At 37.2% G+C, this 13,968-nt stretch overlaps 1 protein-coding gene across 2 annotated transcripts in view; it reads right to left on the bottom strand.

Moving 5' to 3' along the window:
• The window catches only part of si:dkey-237h12.3 (teneurin-3), a 649,923-nt gene that overhangs the window by 172,683 nt on the left and 463,272 nt on the right, over positions 1 to 13,968 (bottom strand). For both annotated transcript variants that reach the window (XM_057849309.1, XM_057849310.1), the window contains 2 exons: positions 3,283 to 3,303; positions 745 to 768 (listed from right to left, as the gene is read on the bottom strand). In XM_057849309.1, coding sequence (XP_057705292.1) covers positions 745 to 768; positions 3,283 to 3,303 — 45 coding nt within the window. The remainder of the gene's footprint in view (positions 1 to 744; positions 769 to 3,282; positions 3,304 to 13,968) is intronic.

Genomic DNA, 13,968 nt, shown 5'->3' with positions numbered 1-13,968 from the left:
GTAAATGTATTATAAACTTGGTTGTTGTTGCCTGGTGTGGCTGTTGAATTATCCCGAATACAGATCAGTATTTCACTTGACTTAAAGCAAAACTAGAGGGATTCCACACCAAATGATGCCTTTTGGATTAGAGGTGAACCATTTCAACAAAAAAGTCCAGTAGCCTTCATTCAAACTATGTGGATTACCATTAACTGGCTAATTGAGAATCAACACAAACCCAAAATCTGAACACAAACTGTGAACTTTGTGCTTCATTAACTGCATGGGAACATCATTTTCCCCCTTTTGACTACTACAAATCATCAGCAGTTGTGAGCGGCTCCATTTTGGACTGACCGCTCATGTGAAGTAACAGCCACGGCGACGGGGGACAAAGAAGCCTTTAATGTCAAATAGAATCATAATAAAGGAGAAAGGGTGTGAGGGGAGCGTCAGCATCCTGAGCGTCTACATGTACAGAGAAAGACAGAGCACTGGCCTCCACAAGGCTCAAACAAACCACAGCAGCTCCACTGGGTAAGACAAGGAAGGGGGTACAAGGGGACCGTGGAGTCTACTGGTTCAAGACGGACAGGGAATGACGGGACATATCAGAAGGAAGAGGGATTTGGGTGGGGTAGACATCATGATCGACTTGGACATAGAACAGGTGTATCAACGTCGTGCTAGGGGGGAGACAAAGAGCAGGGGTGGTGGGAGGTGATTGTTTGTGACAATCTCCCTGGGGAGGGTTCAGTTTACCTTTAAATCCTATCTTGACTGCTCCTATTACACAACCCAGGAGAGGGAAACATTTAGAAAAAAAAGGAACAGAAGTGACTTAACTAAAGCTGACAAAAAAAACAACATTTTCTTATTACTTGACAGTAGATGTAGCGCATATGTAAAACCCCCGCCCACCACTGGTCAGAATTTCGATGGAGCCGCGAGGCCGACGCTAAGCGTGGGAAGTGGGGAGTAGCCTACACGTTAGAGACAATCTAAAGACGAATTGCAATAGTCAATAATAAACAGGCTTGAGTCATGAGGGAGTCAAGAATTGGGATAAATTGGATGGGGTGAAGTACTTCTGGTTCGGGATGGTATTTGCAATGAGAAATTAGGTTACCTTCTGGATGAATGTTTCAGACTAATGCTGTTGAGTTAGAAAAAGGATTATAATTGAGACACAAGAATTAGAACAAGGAGGTTTGAGTTAAGTTTTGTGCCTGCGATTACTTGGCAACTAGCTTGGGGTGCATCCTGCAGCTAGTTGAAGACTGGATCGAAGTGTACAGTGGTATGAAAAACTGTCTGAATCTTTTGGAATTTCCCACATTTCTGCATAAAATCACCATCAAATGTGATCTGAGCTTTGTCAAAATCACACAGATGAAAAAACTGTCTGCTTTAACTAAAACAACCCAAACATTCATAGGTTTTCATATTTTAATGAGGATAGTATGAAAACAATGACGGGGGGGGGGGGGTAAAGTAAGTGAACCATCACTTGAACTTCAACTTACTAACTTGAACCAGAGGCTTTCTGTAGCTGCAAATCAGTCTGGCAGATCGATCAGGACTAATCCTGGCCCATTCGTCTTTACAAAACTGCTGTAGGTCAGTCAGATTCCTGGGATGTCTGACATGAATCGCTGTTTAAGGCCATGGCACAGCATCTCAATGAGGTTCAAGTCATGGCTTGGACTTGGCCACCCCAGAACTTGTATTTTGTTCTTCTGAAACCATTCTGAAGTTGATTTACTTCTGTCTTTTGGATCATTGTCTTGTTGCAGCATCCGTCATTTTTTTTTAGCGGCAACTGTCTGACAGACGGCCTCAGGTTTTCCTGCAAAACATCCTGATAAACTTTTGAATTCATTCTTACATTAATGATTGCAAGCTGTCCAGGCCTTGACGTAGCAAAACAGCCCCAAATCATGATGCTCCCTCCACCATGCTTCACGGTGGGGATGAGGTGTTGATGTTGGTGAGCTGCTCCATTTTTCCTCCACGCATGACGTTGTGTGTTGCTCCCAAACAATTCAACTTTGGTTTCATCAGTCCAAAAAATTTTGCCAAACTTCTGTGGAGTGTCCAAGTGCCTTTTTGCGAACATTTAAACAATGTTTTTTTTTCTTTTTTCTTTTTTTTTGGGGGGGGGTAAACAGTGGCTTCCTCTGTTGAGTCCTCCCATGAACACCATTCCTGGCCAGAGTTTTACATATGGTTGATGTGTGCACAGAGATATTGGACTGTGCCAGCGATTTCTGTCTTTAGCAGACACTCTAGGGTTCTTTTTTACCTCTCTGAGTATTCTGCGCTGAACTCTTGGTGTCATCTTTGGTGGACGGCCATTCCTTGGAAGAGAAGCAATGGTGCCAAACCCTCTCCATTTGTAGACAACTTCTCTGACTGTCGATTGATGAACATCTAGACATTTAGAGATGATTTTGTATCCTTTCCCAGCTTTATACAAATCAAAAATCTTTGATCGCCGGTCTTCAGACAGCTCTTTTGACTGAGCCATGATGCGCATCAGACAATGCTTCTCATCAAGACATTTTTTTACCAGGTGTGTGTTTTATAGTGGGCAGGGCAGCTTTAAATCACTCATCAGTGATTGGGCACACACCTGACTTAAAAGGTTTGGTCAAAATTGGTCTCTCCTTAGGCAGAGGGTTCAATGACTAATTTTCCCCCTTGTGTCATTGTTTGCATGCTATCCTCATTAAAATATGAAAATCTATAAATGTTTGGGTGGTTTTCGTTACAGCAGACACTGTATTCTCATCTGTGTGATTTTGATAAAGATCAGATCACATTTGATGGCAATTTTATACAGAAAAGTAAGAAATTCCAAAAGGTTCAGATACTTTTTCCATAGAACTGTATTTCAAGCTTCTTTAGGAATAAAAAGCAAGGGTTAGCTAGTTTATTATGGGCAGAGATGAGTGTCGGGGTTAGGGCTATAGGGACTGGATAAAGAGTTTAGGTTTAGGGTTTATCAAGGCTAAGAATCAGACCATTAAGGGTTATAGTTATGTGATCGAGTTAGAATTCCTGCTCCACAGACCTGAGCTCCCATATATGCATCCGTGGGGTCTAAATTAATTCGTTTTCTTGACTCAACTCAGTCCTATTTTTGGTGGGGCCGTACAGCTGAACATAAAGCGTTAAACATGAGTTGTGGAAAGTTTTCGATATGTTAGAGGCAAATTAAAAGTGGATCGGAACAATCTGCGTGATGAAGTTATTCTCAAGCAGGGAGTGTGTTGATTTGTTCTGTTTTTCTTTTACCTGACACTCTGGAATCCAGGGCTTTACATGGACGCCAAGAGGAGATTGGAGAGAGACAAAGAGGAAGATAGGAACATAGAAAAAGACAATTATTAAGACCTTGTCCACATGAACAAGTATTTGTTTCATTGTTGTAAGAAAATGAACTGAATCCATTTTCAAATAAATATATGCCAATCAAAGGTTTTACGAACATTTTGAAAATAAGTAAAATGTAAAACCCACTGGTCCTCATAGAAATATATTTGCAGATTGTCAATTGCATGACAAAGCAACAGGTGGCACGTTAATCCCCTTAAGTTTGAAACGCAGCCTCTTTTTTAATGAATTTTGTTCAGAAAATACTCATATTTAAAATTTATAGGAGGTAGCAGGTGTAGCCACTAACCACCATTCCCAAAAAATAGAAATGTCATGAAATGATGTTTAAAATGAATTTTCCGAGAGTTCTTCTTTAACCTTTATCTTGCGCACCCCCGGAGAATGCTTGCACACCTACCGGAAACTGCACCGGAGGGGGGTGGAAATGTAAATATTATCTTATAGCTCATGTAAAGACCCAGAATTTGACTTCATAAAATGTAGGAAAACCAATAAAAATGGTCAAACAGACATAGAGACGACTCAAGATGAAAGCAATCCATTTGATGGATTTTCCTGAATTAACAGTACTTTTTTAAAGGGAACCTCGGACTTAAAGACTTATAGGCGCTAATAAGCCACGATTGTTCTCTTTTACGGAAAATATGTTATAAGAAACACATAACATATTGCCATTGATTTAAAGGGAACCACGGATAAAAAGATGTAGTTCTTAAAAGACAAATGTTCGTACAAGTAATAATTTGTAGGGTTGTTCCGATCATGTTTTTTTTGCTCCCGATCCGATCCCGATCGTTTTAGTTTGAGTATCTGCCGATCCCGATATTTCCCTATCCGATTGCTTTTTTATGCTCCCGAATCAATTCCAATCATTCCCGATAATTTTTCCCGATCATATACATTTTGGCAATGCATTAAGAAAAAAATGAATAAAACTCGGATGAATATATACATTAGACATACAGTACATAAGTACTGTATTTGTTTATTATGACAATAAATCGTCAAGATGGCATTTACATCATTAACATTCTTTCTGTGAGAGGGATCCATGGATAGACTTGTAATCCTTAAAGGATAAATGCGACTTTGTATATTGTGACTAAATATTGCCATCTAGTGTATTTGTTGAGCTTTCAGTAAATGATACTGCAGCCATTTAACGTCTGCCCAAATGCATGATGGGAAGTGCAACCATGACTGTACGTAGGGGCACCAATTGATATATCTTCTCTGCGTTGGGGAAGAACTTAAGATGTTAAGAAAATAATCAACTACTACCTTTCTTCCCCACATTGCCTCCCACGTTATATTTAATTGCTGAGAGAAGTATTGTAAGGCTTTAGCCACATAAAACATGGCTCCTAAGGCTGTCAAAATTCTCTCTACTCATAATACGCTGCCTTTTAGCGCTATCTATAGGTAAAACGGCGTCTTTATAGATTGAACGCGACAATGCGTGAGTGGGTCGTGCAGCGCATACGTGAATTATTTGACGTCATTGATTTAAAAAAAAAAAAAAAAATCCCGCCGTTAACGCAATAAATTTGATAGCCCTACTTTAAGCCGAAACTACTATGGATAAGTGTAAGACATTTTGTCTGTAACGTTAAATACAATTAGAAAACGATTTAAATAAAATATATATATGTATTAAAAAAAGGCATGTCCGATATTTTTTTGCCGATTCCGATACTTTGAAAATGACGTGATCGGACCCACATCTTTAATAATTTGATATTAAAACCCCTCTTAATGTTTTCGTTTTAATAAATTTTGTAAGATTTTAAATAAAAAAATAAACTAGTAGCTCACGTCGCAGGGTGGTGATGTCACAGGGCCACGCTGCCGTACTTCGTAGTCACTCTAACTATGTAAGGTCGTGATTTAAATATACCACATGGTGTCAATGGCGAGTTTTACATTAATAAGAGATCAAGCCAATGAGTGTGTTTTGTTCCTCGACTGACGCCGTCGCTCCCTGTTTTGTTTTGTTTTTTTTAGACTGGGTCTATTGTGATTCACGTTCATTTGAGTGTTGTCTTCACAAGACTCCTGAAAATGGCTCCCAGCATCATAGTTTGTGTATTGTGACTAAATATTGCCATCCAGTGTATTTGTTGAGCTAAAGGAGTTGGTAAAATGTTTAAATATTGTTTGACCAAAGTCTGAGTAAGTTTTATGTGTATTTTGCGCATCAATTTTGATTGTGAATGTCAGTTCTCTTTGCATTGTTGTGTTAACAGTCTGAGAATAGGGCCTCTGTAATACAGATAGAATTGCTTTTCTTCTTGGTGTCATTTTTTAAGCGATATGAGTATTAGTTTTGTAGTACTTTCAATATATTATACTTATGTGTTTTGTGAAAATGTTGCTGAAGCTTATGCCAATAAAGGGCCTGGTACGAGCAACAAATCTGAATGCCTATGTCCATTCCCCTTTCTCTGTCCCACTGTGGATTAAAGAAACTACAGGAAAAACGCACTCATTGGCTTGATCCCTAATTAATGTAAACCTCGCCATTAACACCTTGTGGCGTATTTAAATGACTACCTTACATAATTAAAGAGTGACACTTTTTTTTTTTTTTAAAGAGTGACAGGTGGAATTCTGGCAGCGTGTTCCTGTGACGTCACCGCCCAGCGACGTTAACAACAATGGCGACCAACTAGTTAAAATATTTTTACAAATTGAATACAAACGAAAACATCAAGTGGGGTTTCAGTATCAAATTATAATAACTTGTACTAACATTAATATTTGAAGAACTACAAGTCTTTCTATCTGTGAATCCCTTTAAAAATCTATAATATTTAGTACATGTTTTGACCTACAGAGGGTGCCATGTTTTATCCACGCAATGGACGCTCAGGGTAATGACGTACTGTAGTTTGTCATTGTCACTAGACAAACACTGCCGGGTAACTGCAATTCCTTCTATGCGGCGAGACGTCCAACATGTGTGCACATCGGTTTAAAGTGGCAAGTACTTGCTATTTGTGTCTTTATTTAGTCTTTGATTACTTTTTCATTGCCTCAAAATACTTTTTGCATGTGTTTCCCTCTCATACTTTGAAGCATTGTGCTTTCTTGTGGTATCTTTAAAGCAGATTATTGAACTGTTGACCACATTATAATAATAATTATAATACATTTTATTTATAACGCACTTTACATTTGAAAACCAAATCTCAAAGTGCACATTGCCAGAAAAAAAATAAAAATAAAATAAATAAAAAGACTAAGAATAAAAGAGTAAAAGCAAAACAGGCAGAAGCACAGATAAAATCAGATACCAATCAGATAAAAATAGGATAGTCAAATAAAATTAGCTAGAATAATTTTGCATTAATAATATAATAATAATGCATTAGTCAACATTAGGCATATTTAAACCACCCTTGTTTGATATTACTATGTTTAAGTATTTTCTTAAGGCATCTTTAGTATGTTCTGTCTGTATGCATCTAAACAAAACAAGCTGAAAGCGCACGGTAGTACTTTGGGTGTCAAATTCGCTTCTTGTAGAACATTTCGCTGGTGTAGCACATTTTGGCAGAACACCGTTTTTTTCTACTCTTGTCACGTCTCATCCCGTCTTTCCTGTTCATTTTGCTTTCGCTGCTTGTTTTGTTAAATATTGACAGTGCTATCATGCTCATTAATGTTCCTCTCGGGTTCAAATTAAAAGGGTTTAACAGATAACATGTTCATGTCAGTAGAGGTATACTCTGGAAGCCCAGCAGCGTAACCATGTGACGTCATGGCCCTGCAATGTCAACAATAATGCCAACCTACTACTTAAACTAATTTTACAAATTGTATAAACTGAAAACATCAAGAGGCAATACCAGTATTCCAGATGAATATGGGTAGTGAGCGCACTAGTTGGCAGCCAATTAGAGTACTTCCATTTTGTATTGATATTTTGGCATTGATGTTTTCGTCAACAATGACGTGACGACTAAAACATACTGAGACAAATTACAGTTTTCATTTGAAGAGACGACAACAAGACAAAAATGTGACATAGCTGCTGGCATATGTTCACAATGCGCGACCGTTTCATATTGTACGTGGTGTACGTCAGCCTGCACCGTAGCAGTGCTCACTGGTGTTAGAATGTTCTTCAAGCTGTGCTCCAGGCTTGCTTTTTTTGAAACACACGGTAAGATTTGTTTTCTTATCTTGGCAAGAGAGAATATGCAATGTTGCATTAGCCTTTAAAGGTCTTTGCTGAGTGATCATCACACACTAAATGCAATTCGTAGAGTTAGCATAGCATTTGCATTAGCAATTAGCGTTGAACATGACTTTTTTTAACATTAGCTTCGTAGCGTCCAGGTGGGTTTAATTGATCGAAAATAAGGTACCGTTTTCCTGCTGAGTGTGTATTATCATCACGAAATTGGCGTTGTCCTTGTAGATGCTACAATATGTGCTCGTCTGTCAATGTTCATTAGAAATGATAGGAAACCTTTGTTTATTTATTTAGTTATTTTAGGACTAAAATGTTTAAATTTTACAGCCAAAAACATTTTTAGTAATAGTCAATTAAAACTGGATGACGATGAAAATATTTTGAAATGACTAAAATATGGACTAAAGACTAAGAATTATTTTAATCCAAAAGAGTTAGACAAAAACTGAAAGGGCTGCCAAAAACAAATAAATCACTCTTTGAAAATATATATACTGTAACATTGTGTAGAAATACCAATATTCATGTGGACATAGTCTAAATTGGAATTAGGCAACAAGACAAAAGAAAAACAGCTTTAAAGGCCACACAAAATGATTCACAGATGTAGACGAGTAATCACTTTCTCTTTTTTTTTTTTTTTTTTTTTGGAGCTATCATGCGTGTGAGTTCAGTGTTGGACAAAACTGAGATCTGTTAATTAAAGTGGCAAGTGATTAAGAATAAGAATCCCAGATGCAGGCCATTAACAGCCGTACGAATTGCCGACTAAATGACTCAGTCTGAAAAAGCTTGCTAAAATATTCATTATGAACATTCTCCGTCTGCTTTGATTTGCTGCTAACGGGCTAGCACAAAGGAAAATACACAGTTTCTCTTGATATTTAAACCTCTTTGTTTGCCTTGTTGGCTTCAAACACATTTGGGCTCAAAGCACATCCATGCAGAGTGTGGCATAAAGTGGAATACCCAAGTTGCTTCTTCCAGCGCTAACTTGTCTGTTGAAAACACCTAAAATTGCATTGCATCGGCTTATATAACAGAATCTCAGTGGATTACCGTATTGGCCCGAATATAAAACGGTGTTTTTTGCATTGAAATAAGACTGAAAAAGAGGCTTAAGAAGAGTCTTATATTCGCGGTCTAGACATCATACCCATTCACGACTCTAGATGGCGCCAGATATCATTGAAGCGATGTTCTGTCATGACAGATCTCAGCAACACTCCCCATTCACGACGCTAGATGGCGCCAGATATCATTGAAGCGATGTTCTGCACAAGTTTAACCAGTTTGCATTATTTTATTGCAGTGGTTTTCCTTATTCAGATTTTTTTCAAGACTACAGTTAGTTAGACTTCACTTTGATGGTTAATGCAGTTATTGCAATTTTGCTGTTTTATCACAATAGATTGGTTTATTTACATTTATTTGATTATTGATTATTTGATTAATTATGATTGATGGCGCTCGACGTCCAATCCATTTTATACTGGGAGGGGCAAATGAACGACCGTCAATGGGAGCCAATGAGTTAACATTGACAGTATTCTAGTCGAAAATATTGGTAGGATTTCATTATTAATCAGTGACATCTCTTTAAAACGATGTATGACACGTTGAGCATATTAATAACCTACAGGGATACAAAGTATCACGATATATGACCATAACGATATACCGTATTGGCCCGAATACAAGACGCTGTTTTTTGCATTGAAATAAGACTGAAAAAGTGGGGGTCGTCTTATATTTGCGGTCTAGATGTTATACCCATTCACGACGCTAGATGGCGCCGGATATCATTGAAGCGTTGTTCTGTCATGACAGATCTCAGCTACTCTCAAATTTAACCAGTTTGCATTATTTTATTGCAATGTTTTTCCTTATTCAGATTTGTTTCAAGACTACAGTTACAGTTAGACTTCAGTTTGATGGTTAATGCAGTTATTGCAATTTTGTTGTTTTATCACAATAGATTGGTTTATTTACATTTCAAAAACCAGAAGCAATTCCTTTACGAATGTGATTGCACTTTAGTTTACAGATTTAAATGTTCAGATATTACGATTTGAATGAGGCAAAATAACATGCTTTTTCTCTCAAATATATTGTTATAATCATTTGTTTCGGATGTACTGTAATTATTTAAAAATTAATTTGGTGTTCAAAAAGTATTTTTTTCAAACTTGAGTCTTGAAAAATAGGGGGTCGTTTTATAATCAGGTCCGTCTTATCTTCGGGCCAATACGGTAATTCAACGAATAGCTGGCTATGTTTTCAACTTGGGCACCGGTCATGCAAAATGACTGCAAAACCCAACATGTTCTGGGCCTATAGAACTGATCAGAATGGAGTCAGGTGACCCTGACAACTCTGAATAACTACAATTGAATAGGAATTCAAACAAGAAATTACAAAAATATATGTTACATCTAGGGTATCAACTAAAGTGCCCTCATGAATGTGAATGACTAATAAAGACATCAATGCTCACAATAGATATTAGGGTGAGGGTTAGGGTCAGGTGATCTTTCTTTGGATTCAATAGGTATATGTACCAACTGATCCATTCTTTATAATGCTAGTTAAACAGCTTTCTAGACCAATAAAGCCATGAGAAAAGCAGCCATCACCTAAATAAGAAACACAATGAGGACTTAACCTACGGACTACATAAAAAAGTTTTTGTGTTTCTGTTCATGGGCTAAGGCTGTGGAATAAGTTAGATGAGGGGCTCAAGCAATGTCCAAGCATGACCCAGTTTAGGAAATAGTACAAACACATGGTTTTCAAAGGGCATAGGGAAGAGGAAGGGTTTTAATATAGGGGGTTTTCACATATCTGTTATTGGCTGGTACTTTTTATTTCATTTTATTTTTATTTTGTCTTGCATCTTATGTATATGGTTGCATTATTTCTTTGTTGATATGAGGCCTAATTGAATAGGGCGGACTGATATTATTGAAGAATAGAAAAGGGGGGTAGGTTTTAATAAGCAAATGCATCATCCTACTCCTTTTTGGACACAATGAAAACATTTGAATAGTTATTATTATTATTGTCTTAAATATTGTTGCTGTTATCCCAAGTATTACAATTGGTTTATCTGATTTTATTGTTTTGTTTTTGTTTGTTTATTACATTTATTTTCTCATGTCCAAAATAAAGCATTCTCATTCTCATTCTCAACCTTGCATGCATGAATTATGATTGACGGCGCTCGACGTCCAATCCATTTTGACTGGGAGGGGCAAATGAACGACCGTCATTGGCAGCTAATGAATTAGCATGGAATCCGCAATGGTTTATGGGTAGTTGTGGAAACGATGACTGAGAGTGGTGGTTGATGTCGTTATTTTCTGGTGTTTTCTTTTCAGAAAACTCTTGTTTGTCTGTGCGCTCCTGTTTTATGAATGGTTGGGCGGATGGTAACACTTTACAATAAGGGTCCCTTAATTAACATTAGTTAATGCATTTTTAGACAATAACTAATGTTTAAGTAAGATTACAATAATTAATATAATTGCTTATCTAACATTTATTAATATATTAATTAACATGAGTTAATGCATTAGCTAATGCATTAGTTAATGCACTAGGTAATGCGTTAATTAATGCATAACCAGACAGTAACTCATGGTTTGGTAAAATTAAAAATATAGGGTTAGGGTGTGGTAACAGCATTTATAATTTCTTAGTTAAGTATTACTTAACCTTAATTAACCATTATTGAATGTTTTTTGGACCCTTATGTAAAGTGTAGCACACGTATCCCTTAACTAAGAAATTCTAAATGCTTAAATTCACCCCTCTTAACCTTTATTAACCATTACTGAATGCTTTTTGGACCATTATTGTAAAGTGTAGCATACGTATCCCCTAACTAAGAAATTATAAATGCTTAAGTTCCCCCCTCTTAACCTTTATTAACCATTACTGAATGCTTTTTGGACCCTTATTGTGAGTGTAGCACACGTATCCCTTAACTAAGAAATTATAAATGCTTAAGTTAACAAACCCTAAGCCTAACCCTATATAGGCCTATATATATTTTTAAATTTTACCAAACTATTAGTTACTGTCTGGTTATGCATTAGCTAATGCATTCACTAATGCATTAACTCATGTTAATTAATTTATTAATAAATGTTAGATAAGCAATTTTATTAATTATTGTAATGTTACTTAAACATTAGTTATTGTCTTAAAATGCATTAGCAAATGCATTAACTCATCTTAATCAATATATTAGATAAGGGATTAAATGAATTATTGTCATGTTACTTAATGCAGTTTTAGACAGTAACTCATGTTTAACTAATGTTAATTAAGGGACCCTTATTGTAAAGTGTTACCGGGCGGATTTTGACAAAATTGTACACAGTTGTACTTTATGCGTGTGGGAGTGTTCTTAGTTGGGTTTGATCTCCGTAGGCCTCCATTCAGAGCGTAAAAGTAATCTGAAACTCAAACAATTAGCATAGAAATTGCCAATTTTCACTTTTTCACCCTTGCAATGCCAGCCATACTGCTAGTTTGCAATAAAAGTGAGGGTAATTGATATATTACTATCTGGTAATGTTGGATTTGGATATTCATTGGGAATTAAGATTACATTTTGGGATTATAATTAGTGAAGGGTTAAGGATTGACCTTTAGGTTAGGCTGTAGATGTAGGATTTGGGGGAAGAGTTAGGGCGTAGAGCCAAGGATCAATTGTTAGTGTTAGGGTCAAGGAACCTGAGCTCCAATATAATAATCGATCTGCGTAACTACGCATCAATGCATTGGTTATATTTAAAATTTACCATTTGAGCTAAAACATACTATTTCATTTTCCTGTTTGTTAGGAGAGGGGCTCACAAAGTTAATTTCATGACTGGAACAGGAAGGGAATTGCTGCTCCACAGTTTTGCAGGGAAGATTAAAGGATCTGGACTCTGACCCCCTCCAGCTGCAGTGAAGAAGCCGTACTGGCTTGTAAATACATAATTAATCGCCTGCAGTCTGGAGTTTCTGGATCTTTGGTTTCCTAGGTGACACGCGGGAACACGGAGATAGGGCTTTGAGTGCCCCCTCGGCGATACGGCGTTTGACGCGGCATGTCGAGGTTCAACCAGCGGACCTCGGGTCAATGGTAGGAAGGGAGATCTCCAAAGTCATTATCCTCATTAGTGGTGACTGAAGCGCCACCATTTTGTAGAAAATGATATACTAAAGAGGCCTTGACTTGGCACCCGCCCTTGACTTGCTAATTCTAAAGTCCCACTTCAACAGAGTAAAAGGGGGTTGATAGACATGATTAGCCGTTCAAGGTGAATGCTGAAAACTCTTTAGCAAAGAGTTTTCTTTCATCGTGAGAATCCCTCTCATAAGGGGTTGAATGGATAATTCTTTATCAAAGTTGCTTTACAATGTTTCAAAAATTTTTTCAGAAAAAGTTATCTTAGAACGAACAAATGCTTTCTTTTGCTGGAAATGTAACATTTAACCCAACTTGTCATTTGTCAAGAACGTCAATCGAATTAAAACAACTTTAGCGACACATTCCCCAGACAATGCGCCACCCCTTCAAGTAGGGGGCCGTCCCACACTCCGCTTCAGTTGGTCGAAATCGGTCGCAGTTATTCTCAAACACAATCAACGATCCAACGCCGGATTTGGGTTGGAAAAGTACGAAAGATCTACCACATACAAACAGGAATGATCGTCTCAGGGGTGATCTGTTTGAGGATTCAAGGTAATAACTATATTTTTCGTACGATGCATGCATTTTGAAACGTTAAAATAAAATCTAACGGCTCGTTTTTTTTTTTTTTTTGCTTTTAACCAAGAATCGAGACTGTTTTACCTCCATATCTTTAAAGAATTCAGGGATTTAAGCATTTATTCACAATAATTTTCAATGTAGAAAGCTCTTTGTGGTGATAAGGCGAAGCCACAGTGGCTTAAAGAATAGTAGCACATTCGGCATATATACGTAAAATGAATGCCAACTGCCCATTTTTTTGCTTTTAACCAAGAATCGAGACTGTTTTATGTCCATATCTATAAGGAATTCAGGGATTCAAGCATATTTTTTCACAAGAATTTTCAACATAAAAAGCTCTTTGTCTCTGTTTTCACTCGGTCAGCTCTGACGGATATAGGCCCCCTACTAATCCGCCCCGCCCCCGTGTCTCGTCAATATATTATGAAGTCTGTGTGTGTTTTACTCACTTCTGAGGATTGTGAGATAAAACAACAACAAACAAAACAAAATAAAAAAAAACTTTTATGCAAGAGTATGATTTATTTATTCCTATATTTATTCTTAACCTTTACAGGGCACCCCTTTAATTCATTGGTTGCCATTGATGGCACTAGATGTCCAATCCGTT

Source organism: Corythoichthys intestinalis, chromosome 11 (genome assembly GCF_030265065.1).
Source record: "Corythoichthys intestinalis isolate RoL2023-P3 chromosome 11, ASM3026506v1, whole genome shotgun sequence".
NCBI classification, from domain to species: Eukaryota; Metazoa; Chordata; class Actinopteri; order Syngnathiformes; family Syngnathidae; genus Corythoichthys; species Corythoichthys intestinalis.
The sequence above is the reverse complement of the archived record's forward strand: the minus strand, read 5'-3'. Positions and strand labels throughout refer to the sequence as shown.